Genomic DNA, 27,406 nt, shown 5'->3' with positions numbered 1-27,406 from the left:
TCCAGTCATTTGACACTAAATTGGAATTCCTATAGTTTCACTTGTTTGACAAACTTTTAGCAGATAATTAAATCTATCATGTCAAAAGCGCAACATAGATTTGATTATTAACTTTGTAATTTTTCCAACTTCGATACTTGTAATCAGGATGTCATCTAAATATATAACGATGCTTACAATATAACTTTCCACACTTTCGATGTATAGGATAGGATTTCAAAGATTTCTTTTGAAACCTTGCTCATATACATATTCATTAATTTAAATGCACCAAGCCTTGGGAGCTTTTTTCGAACCATTGAGAGTTTTCTTCAATCTATAAGCTACATGTTTCTTTCTTGAATCTTAAAATTCCTCTAGTTGGTGCATTGAGACTTCTTCCTCCTAATATCCTTTGAGAAAGACACTTTTTCACATCCATATGATATAGTTTACATCCAAATTCTGTTGCCATCGCTAGAACCAATCAAATTGTTTCCATGATTGTAGTGGGAGCGAGTTTCTTGTCATTGTCAATCCGTTTACAAGACCCTTTTATACTCGTGCAACCAATGGGTTTCTTACTAGTGGGTGCCTCTTTGAAGATCCCTGTTTGGTTCTTTATCGAAGGTCCATAATTGGCTTCCATAGTCACTCATTATTTTAAACTTCCTATGAATTCTTCATATACCATAGGCTCAAATCAGCATTGAAGGTTAGACATCAAATTATGATTCATTGTATCAGATGTCTTACCTTCTCGACCATCCTTCCATCCTCATATCAAAAGTCTAATGTAGGCTAACACTACCAATTTGGTGTATCTCTTTTTGGTCTTTTATATGGCTTCACATCAAAATGAGTGTTAGTTTTCTGATTTGAGGTATTTACAACAGTATTTTGGCTGGGAATTTCATGAAATCCTACTCAGAATTTTCCTTTACTTAGGTTGATATGTCTCATGTAAGATACCTGAAATTGAAGCCAATCTATTTTCATTTTTAGTGTCTTTCAGATCTGATAATTTTTTTTTTGTTAGTTGAAACAAACTTTGCACTTTCATTAACTATTACATGCTTGTTGGAGTTAATAGCGATCTTTGCAGTTCCCAAAAATACTTGCAGCAAAACAACTGTTACAGCTGGAGAAAAAACCAAGATTGTGTGCTATGCAACCTTGAGAGAGATTGATCCCCAAAAGCATTTGGTAGTGAAACGAATGTGAGTTACATCTGGATAGTATAATGAATGCTTAGAAAAGAAAAACCATAGATGAAACCCTCAGTGAGGATTCTGTCAGATCTTGACAAGTATCCTCTTCTTATGAATGGAGACAATATGACCTAAAATCATCTCAATCTGATAATAGAAACGTACTCCTGAGTTTAGCTTAAGTGAATAAAGTAATATGGAATCTAAGTAAAAATTAATTATTAGGGTGATTAGCCTTTTTACTCAAATACTTAAGCATACATGTTATTTTCAACATCAACCGGTTGATATGCTTTATGATTGTTGTAATAGTATACGCAACAGTTCACTGCATTTTTCTTTAAGAAGACATACATTTATAACTAAACCAAATAACCTTTTGGATGACTTTTTTTTTTGTTGTTGAACCAACCTTTCTTCTTGAGTTTTCTTTGGCGCTTCTTTTGTTGGAGACTGATTTACTAGTTACAAGGATGTGTGATCGCTTCTTCCTAATATTTATTAGGAACAAGTTTGTTCTCTAACATACACTTTGCCATCTCCACGATGGTATGATTTTGCCTCTCTAGTACTCCATTTTTGTTTGGACTCTGGAGTATAGTGTGTAGTGTATTGCCTTTGGATGCCCTCGAGTGCAAAACTAAAAAAATCCTTACAATGAAACTCTTTGCCATTATATAATTTGAGAATTTTAATGTCTTTTGATACTAGCTCTTGAGCTCATTGCTGGTATGTGCAGGCATCCTTATGGCTGAGCTCGATTGGGATTGATATTGACTGTCTCCCTCCTTATCAGTTCTCACTGAATGCCCCTGCTCATCTCCTCCCCTCACGACAGGAGATAAATAAGCATGTCAGATTGGATATCTATAGACAGTACATTATCACTACCTGGACTAACCCTCCTAGTGGCTTACGTCTGAGGATGGCCTTCTATGCTGAGCACTTTCTGGAGATTAGTGATGGGATTATTGTTCGTTGTAGTTACCAATCTCGACGGTGGTGTCATGCCCTGCGTATCTCTCTGGGGTCCTTCAGAGTTGATTCTCACCGTCTTCGGGCTCAGACCGACCATCATATTGACAATAGAGAACGGATTTGTAAGCTATGTACTTTAGCTGAGGTCGAGACGGAGTTCACTTTATTTTCCATTGCCCCATCTTTTATGAGATCAGAGGGAGATTTTATTGTCTATTTTGGGACTATTTTTCTCTTTCAGCTTTCTTCAGTTATAGTGTCCAGCGGTATCTCATGCTCTATCTTCAGGAGGCCACCCTGCTTCGTGATAGTACTTTACAGTCACTACTTCCTTGCCAACATACCTTTGATCAGCTCATTACTGTCTTTTTCACACCCTTATCTCCTTTACATGGTGTGAAAAGCTCATCTAGTTCTACCAGTTCTACTGGTCATTCCAGGTCTGTCAGACCTCGCTACGGTTTCTTATGTTAGCGACACTCTTCCATGAGCTCACGGAGACAGATCAGGGCTCCTGTCCACTCCCAGTCATATCCTTCTGTGACTGATTTCTTTTTGCCAAGGAAGGACTCCTAGTCTTTGTCTTGACCTCTCTCTACACTTCTCTCTTCTTCTTCTTGTTTATTGTTGTTCGCTTTTCTCGGATACCTTTTGATGCTCCTGCTGTTGTCAGCTATCTTGTTGTAAACTCTCAGTCCCATAGACCTTTTGTGGTCTTTTGTTGGACATTAATATTATTATCTTATCTTATCTTATCTTGAATTTCTTTTTTGTTTTTACTATAGCCTTGTACTTCTTGAACTACTTAAGCACATCTAAATTTGATTTTAGAAAATACACCCATATTTTCCTCATGCAGTCATCTACAAATAAGATAAATACTTGGCTGTGTAGTTTGATGTATTGATTGAAGGACTTCTTTAGTTAACCATGCTTGTCCTTCATGAAGTGGTTGCAAGATAAATACTTGGCTTTGTGGATTGATCTGTCTTCTTAGGACCACAATACCAAAATGTTTCAGTTGAAGATTGTTTTTGGTTCACCACATTTGTCCTTCATCAAATGACTTTCTATGTTGCTTCCCAACATGATATACCTCACAAACACTTTGCTGATTTTGAATTGGTGTAGGACCAAGAACCAAGGTTGCACGGGGATGCGGGTACTTGGGCATTGGTACTGGTACAAGTACGACTATTCTTTCAAAATAGGGGATGAGGGTACTTGGGTATGTCAAACTTTAAAAAAATAATAATTTAATAAATTATTATTGTATAGAAATCTGAAATAATGAGTTATGACAATGGTTTTTCAAAACAAGAACAATGATAAAGTTTGCAAATGTAATGTGTTGTTTTCAGTTTCAGATTTGCTATATGTTTGTAATAATAATATATGATAAATATTTAGAAGCATAAAAGAGAATAATGTTTAGATGCATAACAGAGAAGACAGACTCTAAACATGAACAAGAAGATCATAAATCATATAACAATGACATATTGCAAATGATAAATTTCTGACTTGAACAGTGATAAAGTTTAATGTTGATCAGTATTGTATCAAAGTTTCAAACTGATTACGTATTTAATTAAGCTTGATAAACAAGAAGCTGATATGCAAACAAAAACCAAAAAAAAAAGAAGAAATCTTAATCAAGGTCTTTAGCTATTCGGCTCTCACTAAGTATCCGGTACTTGAGGTATGTGTACCTGGAGCTTGGGTAGGTGAATTTGAGTACCAGGGGTGTGGGTACGTGTACCCATGCAACCTAGCCATTAACTAAATTATTTTTAGCCAAATAAGAAATATATTTCAAATTTAAATTTTATCTTTGATGCCAAGTGAGCTATAATCTTTATTGCTTCAGGTCAGCAAATCATGTTCTTTTACTTCCTCCACATCAACCAATTTGAAAAGCTCATTATCCTCACTATCGACATGAATATTCTTCTTAGGGCCCTTGTCAACAATATAACTATGTTCCATGGAATTTTCAGGACTGAGATTAGAAGATGACAAGGAGGTGTGTTCTGAGTACAACTTGGCAATGCCATTAAATATGGCAGGGGACAGCAATTAAAAAGAAGGAAAATGTCAAAAATATAGTAAGTTGGAATTATTCACGTATGTGTCATTTATCATATACATTATAGAACCACATTACATGACATCAGAAATTTAGGACTAAATTGAGAATTCTTATGAGAATCAACAGTGTTTGTTAACATATCTTGGTAATACATGTGAACTTGTTAGGGTATGTACAAGTTCAAATCCTACATGTTCAAATCCTACATGGGTCAGGGTATGTAGACCTGTTTTGTAGCACAGTTACGTGCTTCTTGCATGGAGTACTAGGTAGACCCATATACTATAAGCCATTATTAGATCCAAAAACAGATTGCCCAATATCACGGACTATAAAAGGATCCATTCCATTCCATAACTTACTTTTTAATATTAGGAACAAAGTTGTTATATTTCATTTCAATGCTACTTGTACAATCAGCTACTTTATAATATTAAAGGGAAAGATTTTATTTCTCATCCACCCAGCTATAAAATTAATATTCTAATGCATTGGCTGATGGATCAGGCTGGCCTTAGGGAATTGCAAATATTATGATCTTCAATATACCAGCCAAGTTTGTTTGTCCATGGGATGTTGTTTAGAGGTAAAACAAATTCCATTTTCATGATTTTGCTTCATTAGATATAGCCGAAAATCTTATATTGCAACAGTTGAATCCTGATTGCAAGCAATATCACAATTTGACTTGCTGTGGAAAATATCTGAAAACTTGAAAGTTATGATGAATTATGCTTTTCATGTTGACTGAAACATATCAAACTGCAACTTCATTTCAGATGGTTATTTGTTGTAGATATTTTTGCCAAGTTCCTTTGTTGGTATTGATGTTCATGTTCATGGATATTTTAATGATGTACAAGTGTTAGCAGCGGCTATAGACGTTTCTTTCTCTTTTTGTTATATATATTTTTTTGTCTTTTCCATTGCTGGGTTGTTTCAGAAAAGTCCCTTGCCCTTTTTAGCTGTTTTGCTAATATTTCCCATTTTTTCACGTTGGGGACAACCCTAGGGAAATTTCTTAGCTGTCTTTGCAATCCTAGAAATGGCTGGGGATAATAAGAGCAGATTTTCCGATGGGATGTGTCCCGGAAGAGTATAGCAATGTAGCACTTATAATTTCTGAAAATCTCTGATTGGAGACCGCTTCTTAATTTCACTTAAAGAAAATAGATTCTTTTCTATGCCTGGAACATGGTACTTAGTATACATAAAAGGGACAATCCTTACCTGATTTGGTTATTTTTGTATTTGCTTTTCCTTTATGCCTAGTATTCCTCCTCATCACTGAATCTCAGACTCAATAGAAGATACATTAGCAGCATAGTTATATAACAACCCTTATAAAATGATGGGATGTACTCCAAATGTTTATTTTATTCCAATCCACAAATGCAAAGCTTTCCACCTTCCATTCTGCAACATTGACATGCTTTTTAGGCCCTTGAAGATATTTCTGATCCAAAAACTGTTACCTGTCTTTTAGTTACTAGTCACTTGGGCTATTGCAGCATTTTGTTTCAACTAGCATTCATTTTAACAAGTTTACCTCACCATTGTAATTTGTTATGAAACTCATATTTGTTTCCTAATTTCCACTGCTGCCAGCAATTTGTCTTTTTACACGTGTCTTATTGTAAGAGATTAGTGCACAACTCTTCAAAATTTAGGTTACCAATGAAGGTCTAGGCTTTTGAGAGTAATTACCATCATGTTTTCTTGCATTTTCTGACTGATAGCATTTAATCAAGGTTACCGGGAGATGAGGGTACCTTGAGACTGGTAGTGTTAACGGTACAACAAATTGGTAAAAATAGGAGATGGGGGTACATTGAGATGGCAAGTTATTTTAATTTAATAAAATAATTTCTGGAAAATATCATGAGAAAGAACATTGAAAGGAAAAACAATACATACCATAAACTTTAAAGTTCAAATACACAAAACTCAAATGCCATTAGCTCAAAAAGTTCAAAACTCACACTCCATTTTTCATATTAGATTGTCATTATGTACTGAAATCCAAAAATATTTATACTTAAATGGTGATATACAAAAAAAAAGAACAGATATCTATTGTCTACGCTGCTACGTTTTGATCATCCATATCAAGGTCCTCAGCTAGGATGCTATCTAGATATTCATCACTCTTATGCAGTTTCCTCTGTTGCTAGTAGTGTTGGGCATGGTTTACAGTCACACTCGGCAAGTGTGTGAGCATTCACTATTTTTTTAGCTGGAAGAGCTACTGGTGTGTTAACTCACAGGCATTTTGTGCTGATAACTCATCCCCACTTTGCTTGTAAAATTGTCCTCAACTCACTAAAATGCAGCTTAAAAACAAATTGCAGATTTGTCACTGTTTCCATTTTGTGTTATTTCCTTTTTCTGGGCTTTAAAAACCCTACTCATGCAGGCCTAAGTTACACGACTCTGTGTTTCATTTCATTTTCCAGATTGGATAAATTTTATTTGTAGCAGGAAGAAATTCTTAGGTGAGATAAATTATTTGCCATTTTCGTTTCACTCTGCGACTTCTGCTTTGTTCCCATTCATTATTTCGTTTTCTTCATTGCCCCATTTTTCATTTTCAAATGAAGCAGTTCTGGATTATCTCTGAAATTTAATTTCTTTTAAACTCAAACTTTAAATTTTTTAAATATTTTGGGTTCCTTCTTTCTTCCTGATGCTGTTTCAAATGAGTTTTTAGATGAATGAATAAATGAAATTCATGAAAATAAACAAATTTGGGAAGACAAGGCCAATGAAAGAGGTATTGTCAGGATAGTTGATTTCCTTAAAATGACCAAGGGAGTGAAGTATTCCCTTGGGGCTCAATGAGGATGTTCTCATAGAAGGTCAGGGGTTATCGACCCTTGACAAATGGCGCTTAGTTAAGCGCTAATAGTGAAGGCGGCATACGATGTTACTTTGTTGCAGGAAACAAAGGTGAGTTAAGAAAATGGAAACAATTCTCAAAGCACTGCCACAAAAGGAAGGGGAAATTTCAGGAAACTGATGAGGCCTTGGGAGGATGAGGACTTATCTAGAACCTAACCACCTTAGACATCAACATGATGGAATCAGCAGGACACCACTTGGCAGGCCAGACATTCGACAGGTTTGCAGGTTCTTATGCACTGCCATGGAAATTAAATCACAAGTATTCTATCCATTTAAACACTCAAATTGCTGCTACATTTTTCTTTGTCCAAATCAACCATAACTGCTACTTAAAGGTCTGAATTCAAATATTAAATTTTCATGCCTAATCCATTAAAAGTACTTATGTCTGAGGTTGACACACCACAGACAAATTCCAGAGGAAAAATCAAAATTCAGAACATACTAAGCAAGGTGTATTCTGTGATTCAAATAGATAGAGGAGAAGGCTGAGATCCTGAAGGGAGTTCCGCATAAATGTGAAATGTACGGAACTATTAACGAGATCCAGAATGTGGAATAAAAGTTCCAACTTCTACAATAGTTGGTTTGTAATTGGATCTAGCAATGCCCCTTATGAAAATCAGGACGCCTGTAAAATGATGTAATTATGAATCTTCCATATCTTTTTGGGACAATACCGGAGGTTTTCTCTGCTCAGCTCTTTCCTTTCGGTGACCCTAATGATTAGGTATTAAAATTTATTTGGCTTCGACCTTTTACCTAACCCCCTCTCCCCACACACACAAAAAAAATGAAAACTTTTAAAATTTAATATAGTTTAAAAGTTTAAATGTTAAATATTTTAACTTAGAATATCAAAATTTCATTCTTATTATATTTTATATTGTTTTAAATTTAAATACTGTTTGTATGTGAATAATTTAATATCATGAGAATTTTAAAAATGATATCATTGTTTACACGTTATTATTGTATATTGTTATAACTTTTAATATTGATGTATTGTTATAACTTTTTATATTGTTATATATTCGATATAGTTTGAAGTTTTAAATGCTAAATATTAATTGGAATTGTTTTTATATTGTCCTAAATTTCAATATTGTTAAAATATAAATAATTTTAACTTCTTTTAAGCCTCAAAAATTTAAATATGGTTTCATTATTTATGTTATATATATATATATATATATTTTGATCAGTACAATATATATGTTTTATTAATAGTCGAATGAAAGGGTTACATGAGATTTACAAAACGATCATCACAGCCATAGTCTATTGAAAGCCCTACCATCCAAAACCACCATCATCTAAGTAAGGAAGCAGAACACACTAACTCCTATCAACTAAGACTACATCACTTCTTCAAATAGTGTCTTTACAAGGCCTTACTAAAGGCTTAACCATCATAGACATTCATCATAGGATATCAATCACAAAACAATCACCCCACTCGACATGATCAGCTTGACCGTCCATCCGAACATGTTTCTGCCACCAACCTGTCAGTGTCACGAAAGGAAGCCTCCCTTTGCTTTACATGCATGCTCATCCAACATCCAAAAAGCCCAACCTGCAATCACCATCTTTTTTCATTTTTTTTAAAATTGCCGAAAATATCTACCTCCTCTGTTCAAATTCATTGAGTTTGGTGACATTTCCTGCAGCTTCTGGTTCACCTTTTCCTAGGGATTTTGGCTAAGAAAACCCTAGGTAATTCTGCAGCTTCATTGTCGCAAATTGCTCATTTTAACCTACCCCAGGCAATGGCAATATCTGCCCTATAGGATCCCTTAGCCATCTTCTCCACTACCTCACAAATGGCACCAAACCTAGACCCTTGCCTCATCTTCATCCTTAAAACATTCTACAATGTCTGATCCAATGCCGGGGGTTGCCCATTCCAAAATGAAGTCCAAACCGAGTAGCATGTCCTCTTCAAACAAATTGATGAATACCCACTTCACCATTGCCATTTCTTCCCCTATCTCAAGCTCCTACACAATGGGTTATGTGCTGAGGTCATTTTAAAAAAATTGTCTATTTATAGATTGTTAGTATTGTGGATAGAGTAGCTGATTTCTTTGCATATCTTTCGTGTCAAAGCTGCACAATTGTTTTTTAATTTGTACACCTCATTTTTTCTTGTGAACTCTTCTCAAAGGGTATGTGTTCTTTGGCTTCATTGCCTTTGTGTTTGAAAGGGCTTTTTAGTAATCTTCCAAGCATCATTTTGCCTGTAATTATTTTTATTATGATTGGTTTTTAGGCATGGAACATTGAGAATTCTTGTTAGTAGTCACTTCAGAAATAATGCTACATACATTGAGAAAAAAATGTCTTCTTAGTGTCACATTACTGAGGTCATCCATATCTTTCATTGATGGTGATTCTGTATTTATTGTCTGTAACTAAATAACCAAGGGTTTTGATTGTGATTTCTTGATTGATCAGAAGTATGACTTAGAGGTATGTGTGCATGTTTAGGTGCATGCACTTGATTAATCTCTTGTGTGTTTTTCATGGAATCAATCATCAATTCATGCACAACACTAGCTTAAACAGTGACATATTTTGAAATAGATCACTGGGTGTGTTGTAGTGGGTTCAACCTGAATATTTGTTGTCCTACATAAGATAATGCAGTATTCAGTTGTTCAGTGCTTGTGTAGGTATCTGGGAATTACACAGAAACTACTTTTCTCTGAGCTAACTATTCTGATTATGTTCATATTATATATGCATATTTGATATTACTTCATTTGTCTGTTCCATTTCTATGTAGGTATTGGGAGATGATTACTCAAAACTGGCTTTTCTGTGTGCTGATCGTTCTATCTGTCTTCATGCTAAATATGGGAGTCACTACAGCCTCCGTATTCCAAGGTTATTTTTCTACTTCAACATTCTCAAAATTTTCTTCCCTCCTGTCCAAATTGAGGTAGAAGCAATTAGGATCTTCTCAAGGAAATACTGAAGCAATGTATAATGGAATTGTGCATTGTTGCAGGATAGGTTTTACTCAGGGATTTTTAAACCAAGCATTTATCTAATTTTGTCTGTTACCTTTATACTGCAAATGCTAAACTTTATATTGTGGAACTATAATGTGTCAAGAGCTATTGGATCTTGGGCGCAATTTATATAGTCCTGTTGATATTAGTACTGATAATTGCCCAAAGAACAGCCAGCTAGTTGCATTTGCTTACATTTACATTTTTTATATTTGTATTGATGTTGTAGTTATTGGTAACATTTCTTTCTTGCTCAGAAGCTAGAACATGTTCAATGATTCCCTTCTTAACAGAGAACATGTAAACTACAATGTATCTATGCAACAAAGTTTCTAAGAGATGCTGAAAAGAAAACAAACAAGGTACAGAAAAAGGGAAAATCTCTCTGTTTGTAACAGCTAGTAATTGTTTTCATTTTGAAGTTGCGATTAGCTATTGAAATAATATCTAAGGCGTCTTAGATAACTCAAAGAAGGATTGTAACTTTGAGTTATCCTTTTTTCTGTTTTACCTTATGGAACCTAAAGCAAAAGATTCAAAAGGAAATCCTTGTGCTTCTAATAAGCAGCATTTTAAATTTTTTTATAAGTTGGAATGGGATAATCAAATAATATCTTCAAAGTTGAGATGACTCAAAGGAATATCGAATTCTGTGCATCCTTTGTTTCTGCACCTCGTGCAACCTGGAGTGAGAAAAATCTATGGTCCTGAAAATTGAGTCTGCAAACCTTTAGGATTTTTTCCTAATATATTAAAAGTTTAGTTTTCTCTTGTTTTTATTGTAGCTTATATGAGTTCATATAGCTTTAGTGACAACGGGGAGGAATTTAAGATGTTGAGGGATCTAGAGATTGGTAGTGGAAGTGGGAGATGATATAGTTCAGCCAAAGTGAGTGATCGGAAGGGTAGTGAGGTTGAGAGTGCCTTGAATTTTGATTTCTCTTCCAGGTTGTTGACAAAGGATGCTAAGGTTCCATTCAAAAGAAGGCCCCTTTGGGGCAATTTGCAGGAAGAATAGGTGTAAACAAAGCAGTCAATTCATAGGTGAGTTGCCTATGGAAATGCAATTTTGCCTCCAAAATTAGGGTACCCCTATTGAAGCGAATACATACCTGTTACTAATCTGAAAGGGATTAGGGTAGTAGGTAAGCTGTGACGTGAATATAGGTTTGGGATAAGTTGCATGAGGTTCTCCACACCTTTGTTACATTGTACTGCAACCTAGAACTACTAGTATTCAACATACCCAAATCCTTTTCTTTTATTCACTTGTGTTACAACTTACAGCTGAAATGGGAACATAAGGCTGCTGAAAACTTCAAATGTATTAACAAATATGTTAGTGTACAAGGTTGCATTAGTGTGTGTTGATGTATAACATCAGTTGAAGTAATATTAAGTACTTGAAATCACGATTTATATGAACTCTGTTTTACTGGTGAAAATATATACATATATATACCTACACACACACAGACACACAGACACATATATATTTAATTGTTCACAAAATGACTCCATCAATATCCGGCTCCTGTTCTCGAAAAGACTATTGTTATTGGGGCCTTGTATTTATCTGTTTTGCCGCTGATTGCAAAGGAAACAGATTACATTTGTTATGATGGAAACTGGTGATTAGTTATGCCCACGTAGAGGCATGACCCTATGTGGCCTTTGGCCATGTAGAATCATGTCTCTAGGGGACATGACTCTCTATTCTAATATATATATGATGCCGAGCAGTCGTTGGGAAATATATCAATAACAAGGCATATACAGTCTCAGCGATTGCTCTCCCTGCAGGTAAATAAAGACAAGTTCATCGATCCTCTATTGGTATTCAAAGTTGATGATCTGCACCACTCAAACAACACCATCAGTCTGAGATACTAATCTGAATTTGTACAGTCTGCTATAATTGTTTATATCTATCAGAGATACTTACATTTAACATGGTATCAGAGCCATCCTGATAGGAAATTCTATTATTCAGAATTAAAACTAAAATCTCAGATTTGTCTATAATAGAATTTTATCCTCAAATTCAAAATGGTTAATCACGTAAGATCAGATGATAGATTTGAGGGAGCGTCAAATTTCTCATCATGGAAAATTCGAGTCATGATAGTACTAAGAGAAATGGAATTAGAAGAGTAGATAGAATCAAACAAATCTATTCCTGAAAATGATCTAGATAAAACGACATGGAAAAGACACAACAGCAAGGCCATGAAAATTATTATAGACTTTGTGAAGGATCATATTCTCCCTTCTTTATCCAGTCTTAAAACTGCATGTGAGATGTGCTCCACTATTAAGAACACTTTTGAAATCAATAATACTAGTAGACTGCTAACTTTAAAGCAAGATCTTCTATACATAAAAATGAATAATGGGGAGACAATTACGTCCTATTTTCTAAGAATCTTTGAGTTAAAAGATCAACTTGCAACAATTGGAAGTCAAGTTGATGACAAAGAGCATGATAGCTTTAAGAGGACTTCCACTATCTTGGGAAACCTTCATTCGAGGTCTAAGCTCTCGACTTGAGCTTCCTAAATTTGAATTACTCAAAAATGAATGCACCCAAGAAGAATCAAGATTAGTTTGAAGAGGATTAAGCATAAATCAAGAGGGAGACATTCAAGCGCTTCATGCAAATGCAAACAAGAAAGGAAAATTCAAACGTAATAAAAAGGAATTTAACAAATCATATAAGAAACGAGATTGGTCAAAAGTAAAATGCTTCAAATGTGACAAAATTGGTCACTCTCACAACTTCTGCCCTGAATGAAAAAGAATTCAAGCAGCACTAGCAGAAGTCAAAGAAGAGAAAGAGGAAAAAGAAGAAAACCTTGCATTTTATCTAGCTCTCTCACGTGAATTAAACTCAAATAAAAACACTTGGATTATAGACAGTGGAGCATCTCGGCATATAACATGTTTTAGAGACAAATTTGAAAGCTTCTCAGAATACTCCTCAGAGGAAGTAACCATCGGAGATAATTCTACTCATCTGATTAAAGGTATTTGGTCTTGCTCAATTTGTCTAAATTCAGGTATTACTCTCCAACTTAAAAATGTTTTATATGTACCTTGTATAAAAAGAAATTTGGTCTCTATCTCTGGTCTTTGTGATCAAGGATTCAGAATTACCTTTCAAGAGGATAGAGTTCTATCTTGGCCAAAGAACTCTAACATCAAGAAAGCTATATCTATTGGATTTAGAGACGAAAGTTTATATAAACTTTGTAATCAACAAAATCTAGCCCTACGTCATGAAATTTCAAATTCTACCGAAATTTGGCATAGGAGACTAGAGGTAAGGCCATGGTATTGGTTCCCACTTACTTTTTGGCCGAGTTTGACACTAAAGTAGATATTTTTAACAAAAACTTGATTTTCAAATGCATATTGCTACAAAACCATAAAGAATTTGATGATGATGTAAACTAGTGATTTTTAGAAATTTCTATCTATTTTCTAAAAGTATTTTTAAAAATTCAGTCGAAGTCCATTTTTCCATCTCCTTTGAGAAGTGGTTTATATGAAAATCGACATTTTCAAAGAGTGATGAGTCGTTTGATCAAGATAGCTTTTTAAAAAAAATGATAATGACAAAATTCTTTCAAGGATAGAATAGAAACATCAATATCTGGCAAGTTTAGTTGGTTTTATTCAATTTAATAAAAAAATATAGATTTTATTTAGTGGCAAAAGTGATGCTAACAATAACTTAGACATAACTTGTTTTTGATCAATATAATTTGAGTTGTATATATCAAAATGATTTTTTTCTTGATTTTCTAGAACATACCTTTGATGGACATATTTTTGACATTTTTATTTTCTCATTGTCTATTTTTCCCGAAGGTTCAAATCCAAATTTGTGAAATGGCCAGAAACCTATATTTAATAAAACAAAAAATTAAACATCATGATAAACACAATATATACTAAAAATATAGTCATTGGAAGGCTTATTCAGAGTACAACAATTTTCTATATTTAGTTTTAGAATATGGACCTATTTAGCCCTTGTTTAAGCCCTCAAAAGAGAAAAAACGATAGAAATTTGAGTAAGTTTGTAAAATTTCCAATTTTGGGACCTTCGAATGAAGGGGCTTCATTTGAAGCCCCCTAAGGGATTATTTGGGTTGCTCTAGGGGGGTTCAAACGAAGCCCCCTGACCCACTTTTCGGCCACCTAGTGGCCCCATGGGGGTTCGAGTGAAGCCCCTTGGCCCACTTTTCGGCCACCTATTGGCCCTAAGGCTTGTTTGAAGCCCCTGGCTATTGGCACAAGGGGTTTCAAACAAAGTCCCTAGGTAAACGACTTTGAATGAAGCCCTAGGGGGCTTTATTCAAAGCTCTAGAAGACAATTTTTCCACTTTTCATCCAATTTCTTTGTGATGAAAAGTGGGAACCATTATTGTGACCTTACCCTAGGCCACCTTCATTTTCGTGCATTATCATCAATAGGGAAGATTGTAAAAGGATTACCTAGTCTCAAAACTGATCACTTAGGCATTTGCAAAGGATGTGCCCTAGGCAAAAACACCAAGCATTCTTTTCCTAAAAGCATTCACAAATCAAAATCTGTACTTAAATTTATTCACACTGACCTATGTGGTCCTATGTCTGTACCTTCCCTAAATGGGTGCCTCTATTATGTACTTTTTATTGATGACTACTTTAGAAGAACTTGGATCTACTTCCTCAAACAAAAGGAATCAATTGAAGTATTATCAAAATTCAAAGAATTCAAAGCTCTAGTTGAAAACCAGTCAGGACAGAAAATAAAAATTCTAAGATCCAACGATGGAGGTGAATACATCTCCGAAATTTTCAAAAATTATTGCATTACTGTTGGGATTAAGAGGGAGTTTTCTATACCATATGATCCTCAACATAATGGAGATACAGAGCGTAAAAATAGATCAATTATTGAATCAGCTAGAGCAATGATGCACAACCAAAATCTTCAGACTTCTTTTTGGGCTAAAGCATCTAACATTGCATTTTACATTCAAAATAGATGTCCTCACTCAGTATTAGAAAACATCACTCCTGAAGAAGTATTTACGGGTATCAAACCAGATCTAAGTCACCTAAGAATATTTGGGTGTCCTGTTTATATTCATATTCCTAAAGAGAAAAGAACAAAACTAGAACCATCTGGAAAGAAGGGAATACTCGTTGGATACAGTGAAACAACCAAAGGCTATAGGATTTATGTTCCGGATCAAAGAACAATTGAGATCAATAGAGATATTAAATTTGAAGAAGATATTGCGTTCAATCTTTCTAAGAACAATGATGAATTATATACAGAACCCATCACTAAAATAGATGAAGATCACTTAGTAGAAAATGAGAGGGAGAATGATATTGAACCTCTTTCACCTACTATTTCAAATCTTGAGAATATTGAAAATGCTAACAATAAAAAGAGGCCACTTTGGGCTAGGAAAATAATAGAAGAAAATCATGTTGAACCTGATGAAGTAATCAGAGAAAGCAAGAGAACAAGAAATCAGTCATGTTATGTGGCACTTTTAACCGAACTTATCAAAACAGAACCTTCAAATGTTGAAGAAGCCTTATCAAGCAAACCTTGGAAAGAAGCAATGATTGAAGAATATAATTCTATACTAAAAAATGATGTATGGGATGTTGTACTTAGACCTAAAAACAAATTAGTTGTTTCTTCTAAGTGGCTTTACAAAATCAAACATGCACTTGACGACAACATTGAAAAATACAAAGCCAGATTTGTAGCACATGGTTTCTCACAGAAAGGTGTCAATTATGAAGAAACATTTGCCCCAGTTGCTAGATACACCTCAGTCAGGACTATCTTGGCTATTGCAGCATCCAAAGGATAGAAAGTTCATCAAATGGATGTCAAAACATCATTCTTAAATGGTGAAATTGAAGAAGTTTATATTGAGCAACTAGAAGGGTTCATCACTCATGATGGAGATTCTCACATGTGTAAGTTAAAGAAAGCACCATATGGTCTTAAACTAGCTCCCAGAGCGTGATATGAAAGAATAGACAACTATCTAACAAAGTTAAGGTATTCTAAGAATGAAGCTGATCCTAACTTATACTTCAAAATAGATGGTGATGACATGATTATTCTTATGTTATATATAAATGATTTATTGATAACAGGTGAAGAACATCTTATAAGCAAGTGCAAACAAGAATTAACAGTAGAGTTTGATATGAAAGATCTAGGTCTTCTCCACTACTTTCTAGGACTAGAAGTTTGGCAAAAGGGGAACTACATTTTCCTAAATCAGGGAAAATATACTATTGATATTTTGATGAAAATTGGAATGATGGATTGTATACTAGCTACTACTCCTATGGAAGTCAACCTACATAAGCTGAAGGATGATATGATTAAATCTGAACCTATGGATCCTACTAACTATAGCCAGATCATTGGATCCTTAATGTATTTGGTGAATACTTGTCTTGGTATATGTTATGCTACTAACATCTTAAGTCAGTTCATGTGTACACTAAAGAAGATACATCTAATGGCAGCCAAATATATCTTAAGATATCTGAGAAGTACTATTGGCATGAGAATTAGATATGATCAAGTTGAAATCAATCTTCATGGATATTTAGATTCTGATTGGGCAGGTAGCTTTACTGAACGTAAAAGTATTTCTGGATGTTGCATTAGTCTTGGATCTGAGATGATATCTTGGTTCAGCAGAAAAGAATCCTCAGTTGTTTTAAGCTCTATTGAAGCAGAATATATAGCCTCTTTCTTGGGAGCTAGAGATTACGAAAGTTACTAGTTGATTTGTTTAAGAAGCCTTTGAAGCCCACTGCCATTCATTGTGATAATCAGATTTGTATCAAGCTTTCAGTTAATCTAGTTTTTCACAATCGGCCTAAGCATATTGAAATTCCTTATCATTACATTAGAGATATGGTAGATCGAGGTGTTATCAAAGTGGAGTACATCAATACTAATGAGCAAACAACAGATGTTTTTACCAAGCCTCTTGCTAAAGTGAAGTTGGAATACTTCAAAGGAAAACTTGGTATGATTAAATTGTAATATTGAAACTTGAATTTAAATTTAAATTTATCTGTGTTTATGCTTCTATGGTTGTTTAGTTGCATCAGATATGTAATGAAAGGTGACAATCTTTCATGGACATATATATTCAAAAGGTAATATTTGTAAAGTGACGATTTTGCAAATGATAGGCTTGTTATTATGACTATTTTGTTTTGGATATGCTGGAAGTCATTGATAACAAATGCATTATGATTACTCTTGTTGATGTATAGCATCAGTCAAAATGATATACTCATTATATTGAGTATTTGTATTCATGATTTATATGAACATTGTTTTATGTCTTATATTATCGATAAAAATAATATACATACATATATATATATATATATATATATATATATATATATATATATATATATATATATATATGTCTATTAATATTACATATATGTTTAAAGATGAGTTATACATATAGTTATTTATTAACTAATGATTATTAACTATAGAGACATGTCTCCTCTCATATTTAGGAGTCTTCAAATCTGCATTTGGAAAACATCAATCACATTGGCAATGTTACTACATTTGCAGAAGTGATCCTAGAAAAACAACATGGTATCAAAGCAACATGCTGCAAATGTAGAAAATAAAAAGAGGAAATATAGACTATATATTATCAAAGACTAATGAATATACAAAGCATTGAACAAATGATCATGCTAGCTATAAAGACCAACAAAGATCAAATTGAAGGAACCTACATGTAGACATTGATGATAGATATTTGACTATCGAAAGGCACTAAGGAACAGGACAGCAAACCTAAATACAACATCACTAAACCAAAGAAATAGATGCATCGAGACATGTTTGTCATATCAATAATGATACCATAGATCTACAAAAGGTGTATGGAAGGAAACAAACCATAGATATGGAAGAGTTTGATATGCATCTGGAATGTATGTTGTCTCAGAGGCTCATTGTTACAACAATAGATATATCGACTGTGAAAGATGTGCTAAGCGGAAAGAAAAGTAATACAATAGGAGACCCATCATCATGCACCGTGATCAGTAGATTGGTCGAGTAAATAAGAAAAGTGATATGCAGATCGAATGGATGAAGTTAAGAATTGATACATCAACTATATAATACAATCAATAAATAACACATGGTATTGAGTGTATAGACCACTTGCGTAGGCTTCCATTAAATCTTCCAGCGTGTATCTCAAACTCCAGTTGCAACTTGCGATCACTAGCGTGAATGAAAACGGATGAGAAACAAAGGTTTAGGTAAGAAAATAATCTCGAACAAAGGTTTTGTTTTGTCCAAGAGTAAAGGGGTGTCATCCTTCAGAGGTACTCCAGAGATACCTAATTGAAATTCCTTCATTCATGAATGTCCTCGTCCTTCTGCTTGACCGATATTTGTAGGGCATTGAAAGAGATTTAAACCGGATCACCACTCATTTCATTGCACGTACATGTGAATAAATACATATGTAGCGAGATAAAGGTGTCGAGAATTACGTTATGTTTACTTGTAATATTTAAAGGAATGTTTACTAATAATATTTATTTATTTCATAATGTTCATTTTCATGTTAGAGATTATAGGATATTATACATGAAATATACAAGTTTGTGATATATGAATGATTTTTATTTAAGAGTGATTTAATAATTAAAAGATTAATGCATGGAGACCTCTTTAAATGTCATTGAATATATGTATAAATAATACATATTTCTTATTTGAATAATGATGACTTAATCTATCATTTCATATATTGTAAGTTTCGAAGGCAATAATCATATGATGAGTGGTGCAAGTAGTTAAGGTATGAACATGAAAAAGAAGGCAAACTATAGAGATAAATTATTTCCAATGTCGAGTCATATGAGACGCCCTTTTGGTTGTGAGGACTATTAGGAGAACATTGGGTCCCATAGAGTATGTAAGGAAGAGGGAGATTGAGATTCAAAGGGGGATTAACATTTCAGTAGAGGCAACCTTGAAAGAGAGGGAGAAGATAGAGAATGTGATTTTGTCAACCTTTTGTGACATCACTCATATTGATTCAGAGGGAGTAAACAATGCTGAGATGGATTCTCTAGTATTGATAGCATAATTTTAGTGATAAGGAGGGAAGTATGAAGTTGAAATAATAATATTGAATGTTTCCACTATCTAACTAGCTCAGTTTGGTCTGATGCAAAATTGTTCACAGTATAAGAATGAGTGGGAATTTTACATTGTAGGGGGAATAATAGTCAATGTTCCATTCCCACTAACATATATATAGAGACATCTTCTGATTTGATGTTGCATATGGACCTTCATTAGAGAAACTTGTACCAAAGATACTGATGTACAAATAAGTATTTTTATCTCGAAGTATTACATTTATTTACTCCTTGTAGTCTCTCTCTTATTTGTAATCCTACACACTCTATAAGAGTTATTTGCCTTGATCTTTTCCTTTGTATTTGAAGTTGATCTTGCAGGAAAAAAAGAATGACGCATTAGGTAGCTTATGACTGTTACATCCCAATTTTTGCCCTAAAATTTTTAAAACTGATTATAGCCGTTGAACCAAATTAATTTTTCATGTTCATGTGAAATCGAGTTAGTTCATTATAGCCGTTGTTATATCATGTTAGTTATAGCCATTATTTATTTCTTCATGTTCGTGTGAAATTGAATCAGTTAATTTTAACCGTTGCATCGATTTGATTATCAAATGAAACAAGTCAGTTAAATCAAGCCGTTGTGTTCATGTGAAATGGAATTGGTTAATTTTAGCCGTTGTACATTTAAGATGAATGAGTTAGTTATTATAATGAAATTTTCTGACAATCACTTGATGATTTTGTTTAACGAATTATGAATTATGAATTGATGTTTTGGCAAGAATGTTGTTTTAAATGTTTCCAAGATGAAGACCGGAGAGAGAGAGGGGAAGCATTACGAGAAGGCATCATCGGAAGGGGATGGTCATAAGGTTTAGTCATTAGAAGTGACAGGTTTGCCTTACAAACCGCCCTGGCAAGGTTATTAAGACTTGACAATATATTTCTTGGTGGAACCGCATGAGCTATAAGTAAAAACAATATAAATATTAAAAATAAACAAAGTTCTTACCTTTAAAAAATTTATCAAATAATAATATCACTTAATATTATTTTATTACCTCAATTAAGATCATAGATAAATAATTACAAGGTGGCACCATTACATTAAATCATTAATCCAATAATGTCACCGTGCAAATATGTACCTATAAACTTAATCAAGATGATAAGATAATATAATTGATATAATTACTTTAATAAATCTCTTCATCTTCCTTTCTTTTGAATTTTCCTCCCTCTTTATTTCTTCTAGCTGATTAAATAAAGAGTCGAGCATAATCTTTTTTGTAACTGTTGGGTAGCTGTAAGGTCGGCTTAAGCTTATTTATGCATCCTTGTCGTGTATTGAAGACCACGGTTGAACCATTATCCTTCTTGCTCGAGCTTGTCTTTGTTTCCATAAAACTATTTTTCATTAGCGCCGAGGTCTGGTTACATTGTTTCCTGTTAATTATTATTGCCAAGTCACTGCTGCATTCAGATTTGGGAACCGAATTAAAGCCAAGCGGGAGTCTCCTTTAATACGGTGACAATGTGTCACGTAAGCTGAGATTCTTCCTATTTAATTATACCTTTTGATATGCTGAATCGTTGTTGTTTAAAAACCAAATAGCATTCATAATTCTTAGTATACTTTGCAAGATTGTCGACTTCTTGTTTTTGAAACAGAAACCGACTATACTATGGTTAAACATTCTCATTCAGTCAACACATAAATGTTTGTATTTCATAGATAAAGCCGATTGCAGTCAACTATCTAGTATAATAAATCTTCAAGATTAATCGACTGATACAACATTAATTTGATAATATAAAGAATGTAAAATTCATAATATTTGAATATGTCTTTACTTTGCCGAGCTTTCTTGAATGTTTCTTTTTTCTTGATAAATGATGATATACAATTTGGAATAATGATCAAATCTGAGATGAATCCATGTGCCAAGGAATTCATAGGCTGAAGAACCAAAATCTTGTGAAGAGGTACAAGATATATTAGTACGAGTTAATTGTTCAGGCACCAAGGAGTCACGAGCCTAATGGCCTGATTATGGTGATTAGGTGTAGATGAACCTGTTAAAAAGAAATACAAGAATGAAATCAGTAACCAAATCAATCATTCATAAACAAACTAATATATGTTAAGCTCATGCAAGTTCCACTTTTGAAATTAGTTTTCAAGTTGAGTGGTGGAGATCGGGTTATAAACTCACATTTCGAAATGTTTGGCCAAGGTGGTATTAGGCAGATTTGCCACAACAAATTGATCATGTTGTTGTCTAGACGATTCAGTTATTTCTTCGAATAACTGCTGGGACCTCAACCCAATTGATTACTTTGATGGATGGATCAATGAACGTCCCAAGCCTGACCTTGGGGTAGGGAGGGCCGTTTTATTAAATTAGAACCTGTGGAGATAAGTAAAAAAGTCCGTGGTTGGGAGGTTAAGCCTATGATAATGCTTCTCCTCTCACCAAAGCTAGAGTTTGGACAACCAAATTCAAAATATCCCACATCTAAACTATATGTTCTATTTAACCCGTAAGTTAGTATTTTCCTTTCAAGCTTTAAGAATCATTTACTGTAAAGATAGATATTTTCTTAAAATTAGTTAGATGATCATGTGCATTTAAATCTGCATTTCCTTTTCAGTAAAATATAATTAGTTCAGTATTTTATTTTCAGCCGATCACATAAATTATTAGTTAATGATATTCTTGATAGAATTGAAAAGTAATGTAGACTTAATTCAATTTTTAAATAGTTATTAAATTCTATTTCATGTGAATATGAATTGTAATTCGGTTAATTTAATGATGAAATTAGTTAGAAGAAAACTGGTTCTTATAATGACAGTAGCTTAAAAGAAGTTGTGATTGGGCTGGATAAAGTGAGGCTCTTGAAGCAAACATCTTTGATGATTAAGATTATGAGATTCTTCTATATTAAGAGGGAGTATGACACTTCTTCGAAGGCAACACAAGAGCTTAGAAGATTGATACTCAGAGGGAGTCTAGAAATACATGTGTGTGATTGCATGATTTTGATGGGCCTACTCCTATGTATATCACGAGGAAGTAACGACTTACACCAGAAGACCAATTAATCAATATCACATTCAGAGTGAGTCTGACAAGAATCCTTGGGTGAAGAGAGCCTCTAAGGGAGTAACTATACTTCCCAGGATTATTGTTCAGAGGGATAATTTTGAGGTGCAATCCTTTGTGAATGATATTTTCTCTATCAGGAGAAGTTATAAGTAAAATTTATTGTAATGTATAGATAGAATTGAGGTGAAAACCTTTGTACGACCCTTTGACCGGGTTCATGGTGGGTACTATTTCACATGTGATATGTAATGAAAGGTGACAATCTTTCATTGACATATATAAACAGAAGGTAACCATTATAAGATGACGATCTTATAAATGGTAGACCTGTTATCATTTGTCTTTGGGCCGAACTTTGTTGAACACCATGATAATGAACAGACATAAGGTAATCTTTGTAAGGTGACGATCTTGCAAATGATAGGCCTGTTATTGTGATAGTTTTGTTCCGAATATGCCAGAAGTCATTGCTAATGAATGCATTATGATTACTTTAGATATTGTTTTGGACAATTAGAGATCATAATATATGTTATGATAGTGTTTATAACATGGTGATTATAATTATTTGACAAGTCACTATTTTAGAGTGTTAAAGTTAGATAATGTGTTGTCTATAGATACCCTAGATTCTGATATCTCATAAAGTGTTTTTCACTTCTCCCTTGCTAAGAGGGAGTGTTGATGTATAACATCAGTTGAAGTGATAAACTCATTATATTGAGTATTTATATTCATGAGTTATATGAATATTGTTTTATGTCTTATATTATTGAACAAAAGTATATATATATAGATATATATATATATAGAGAGAGAGAGAGAGAGAGAGAGAGAGAGAGAGAGAGAGGTCTATTAATATTACATATATGTTTAAAGATGAGTTATACATATAGTTATTTATTAACTAATGATTATTAACTATAGAGACATGTCTTCTCCTCTCATATTTAGGAGTCTTCAAATCTGCATTTGGAAGACATCAATCACATGGCCAATGTTACTACATTTGCAGAAATGATCCTAGAAAAACAACAACTCTAGATATTGTTTTAGACAATTAGAGATCATAATATATGTTATGATAGTGTTCATAACATGGTGATTAAAATTATTGACAAGTCACTGTTTTAGAGTGTTAAAGTCAAATAATGTGTTATGTACAAATATTCTATATTCTGATATCTCTTAAAGAGTTTATTACTTCTCCTTTGCTAAGAGGGAGTGTTGATGTATAGCATCAATTGAAGTAATATTAAGTACTTGAAATCATGATTTATATGAACTTTGTTTTACTGGTGAAAATATATACATATATATACCTATACACACACACACACACACACACACACATATATATATATATATATTTAATTGTTCACAAAATGACTTCATCAATATAGGGCTCTTGTTCTTGAAAAGACTATTGTTATTGGGGCCTTGTATTTATCTGTTCTGCGGCCGATTGCAAAGGAAACAGATTACATCTGTTATGTGGAAACTAGTGATTAGTTATGCCCACGTAGAGGCATATGTCTTTATGGGGACATGACTCTCTATTCTAATATATATATGATGCCGAGCAGTCGTTGGGAAATATATCAATAGCAAGGCATATACAGTCCCAACGATTGCTTTCCCTGCAGGTAAATAAAGACAAGTTCATTGATCCTCTATTGCTATTCAAAGTTGAAGATCTGCACCATTCAAACAACCCCATCAGTCTGAGATACAAGAAAGTTAATCTGAATTTGTACAGTCTGCTATAATAGTTAATTTCTATCAGAGATCCTTACATTTAATAGTGTGCCTTGTTGACATACTTGACTTCGCCCTTTACCCATCTATGTTGGTTAGCTCTTATCACAAAGATATCATCCTCCAGATACAGGTAGGGGATTTCAAACACTACATTAAATGTACTAGGAGGAACCACACTTTCGACTCATTAGTATAAGAAACTCTTAAGTATATAAATAAAAACTAAATATATATAATTCTAAACATAGTTGAAAAAACCATGAATTTTTTTGAGGATATTGCGATTCACAATGCAAAAATATTAAATCGTGAAATAAATTGGAGCTGATATTTGGAAAAAAAATCACGTCGTCTTTTTTCGCTAACAAATCATCAAAATCTCAGTGTATAACTCAATGCTTAAATAAAAAATGAAATAAGCGAAACCTAAAATGTAAAAATCATTTTCATTTCTTTTCAGCTGATGGAAAGGGTATTTGTACAAGCTGAAATTTTGAGACAGAAAAGATGAAAATATTCAGATGGAGGGGGCAAATTACAAGACAGTAATACTCAAGGGTTTGAATGGTTTTCTCCATGGCAAGACAGTGGATTAAAGAGCTCAGGATTTAATCCTTTCTTCTGCATAGTGAATCGCCAACACAAATTCTATATAAATACATAGATGAATAACAAAAAATCTAAATGTATTATCAATTATGCCATAGAAAGATAATACATGTGTGTTTTTAAAAGTTATTAGAAATTATAATATTCCAAGAAATTGTTAAAGGATTTTTTATTTATAAAATTGTATATATATTCTTAATAAAATATACTTGTTTTTAAAGAATGTATTATTCACGTGATTTCTTAAAATATTTTTAAAAACACACTCGTAAGAAATTATTGTTCGATAAACTGGCTGAGTTTTTTGATGAGTCTTTGGTGGGTCCCGATATTTTGAAAATTTTGGGCCAGCCATGTCATTGCCAAGTCTGAGGTTTTCAACTATGATTATAAACTAAAAATAAGTATATTAATATTTAATAATACAGCACAAAATAGACCAATTTTTAATATATAATTTTTGAATTCTATGTATATTAATTAATAATTTTTCTTATTATTATTTATATATAATTTAATAAGCAATATACTGATATAATGGATACTAGTTTAAATCTTAAAACTATTTTATAATATTATATTATTATTGTATTATTTTTAATTATAAATTTTCATACTATTTGAAATTTCTGGAAGGGTTACATGTGACTATCAGTTGGGCTCATATATTATTAACTATATTCGAAAGTCCCACTCTTACATTGATGGAAACGAGGCATAAGAAAATAAGTTTCCCTCAGTAGCTGGAAAAACTGATGTCAGTTTCCCTTAGTCAGAAGTTGAATAATGTGAAATGTTTAGCCCATGTTTTTTTTTCTGAAACAATTTTATGAATGAGATAAACACTCTTCCATTGCCTATCTCTGCTGCCACTCAGCACGTTTTGGTTTGATCTCCCACTTAGCCTCTTACAGACTCCATTAAAAATAAGAAATGTAAAAAATAACAATAATGTTTCAACAAATGTTCAAAATGAGTGCAGTCATAATGTTCAATTTTTTTTCTTAGTGTTATAAATCTTTGATAATAAAAAATGTTGTTTAGGGTTTTTAAAGTTCATGACAAGAAACTTCCGAACCCTGACTAATTCTATTCTGTTTACATGCGAGCTTCGACTCTGGGATGTTTCATACCTGGAACTGGCTTAGTTTTTAGACTCTTCAGTATAGGCAAAGTCTTACCATGATGTGTATCTAGGTCTAGTAAGCACCTCAGCAAAAGAAGTATTTTTCTTTTACATACAACCCACTAATTAAAAATAATATGCTGTATATTACTGGCCAGGGCTATAAAATGTGTAGCTAAATTTAACAATTTTGATTGGTCTTGTATGCTAAAATCGTAGTAGGACATGACAGGCTTAAATGCTTAGTGAGCATTAAATTTGGTTAGCTTTTTTTTTACTTAAAGACCCTTTTCCATGCATTTACACAACGCTGAAATAATTTTCTATGGAAACCTGTTTGTTCGAGCAATTTTTACAAGTGTTTACATTTATTCGTGGAAATAAATATTAAATTTTATAAATTAGAGTGCTAGGATTCAAGCAAGATCATAGTCGAAGGATATCCATACCAATTATTCATTATTTTCAAACTTACTTTATTTCTTCATACACTAACTTTCCATGGGCAAGGGGATTGGAAAGCGATAATTGTAAACAAATTTAAAACAATTTGCAATGACATTGACTACCTGCTAGCAACATTTACTATATTTCACAGAACACAAAGTAAAAGGTTGACTATAAATACAGCTCATATGTAATGTCCCCTTGTTGCATCAGTAAGGGCCTGTTTGGCTGCAGGAATAGGAATAGGGAATAAGGAATAGCTTTTCTGGAATACTTATTTTGGAATAGGAAATGGGAGTACATATTCCTATTCTCTGTTTGGTTCAGCCAGAATTTGATGGAGAATTCACAGACCCAAAAATTTATGTTTTTTAAAATAAATAAAACTGGAATAGGAATACGTATTCCAATTACACCTATTTAGGTGGAATTGCAAAACCTTATTTTGGGCCAAAATTGGAATACGTATTCCTATTTTATTTCGTATTCCAATTCCGATTTGATGCATCCAAACGAAGAATTCAAAATTTTAAGAATTTACATATGCCTATTCTGCTTGTATTCCCGTTGCCAAACGGGCCCTAAGGTTTTAAACTAAACTTGAGAATTTTGATTGTATGGGGCTTCTTACTACCTATATTTTGTACACAGCTCTTCTATTTATCACAAGTGGGTGTCTTGTATTGATGAAGACTAATTTGTAAGGGATATGTCGCCTTGATGTTGGTATAATTGCTATACAGAGGAACTAGTCTTTGTTCAACAAGATTGACTTATAAAATGCTTTTTTTCGCAAGAAAAAAGATGTTGTAACAAAGGTTGACCTGATTATATATATGTGTTTTCATGTTGTGTTGTTCTTGATATGATAGATCTATCTAATTTGGGCAAGCATCAATCTGATGTATATAAGGTATCCCTTATATTGATCTAAATATGGAAATAAAATATTGATCAGAAATAAACAATAT

The 27,406-nt window shown here is 33.3% G+C and overlaps 1 protein-coding gene across 2 annotated transcripts in view; it reads left to right on the top strand.

Moving 5' to 3' along the window:
• EDA7 (embryo sac development arrest 7) overlaps positions 1 to 27,406 on the top strand; it is a 140,271-nt gene that overhangs the window by 64,304 nt on the left and 48,561 nt on the right. Inside the window, exons 2-3 of one of the 2 annotated variants that reach the window (XM_089807743.1) lie at positions 4,768 to 4,846; positions 9,956 to 10,056. In XM_089807743.1, the coding sequence (XP_089663869.1) occupies positions 4,829 to 4,846; positions 9,956 to 10,056 (119 nt within the window). In that variant the 5' untranslated portion in view covers positions 4,768 to 4,828. The remainder of the gene's footprint in view (positions 1 to 4,767; positions 4,847 to 9,955; positions 10,057 to 27,406) is intronic. The other variant, XM_089807742.1, reaches the window with a different exon arrangement.

The sequence above is a fragment of the Cupressus sempervirens genome, chromosome 10, assembly GCF_028749045.1.
Source record: "Cupressus sempervirens isolate cs-2001-9-10 chromosome 10, ASM2874904v1, whole genome shotgun sequence".
In the NCBI taxonomy this organism is placed as follows: Eukaryota; Viridiplantae; Streptophyta; class Pinopsida; order Cupressales; family Cupressaceae; genus Cupressus; species Cupressus sempervirens.
Note: the sequence above shows the minus strand (reverse complement) of the source record. Positions and strands in the feature narration are given on the sequence as shown.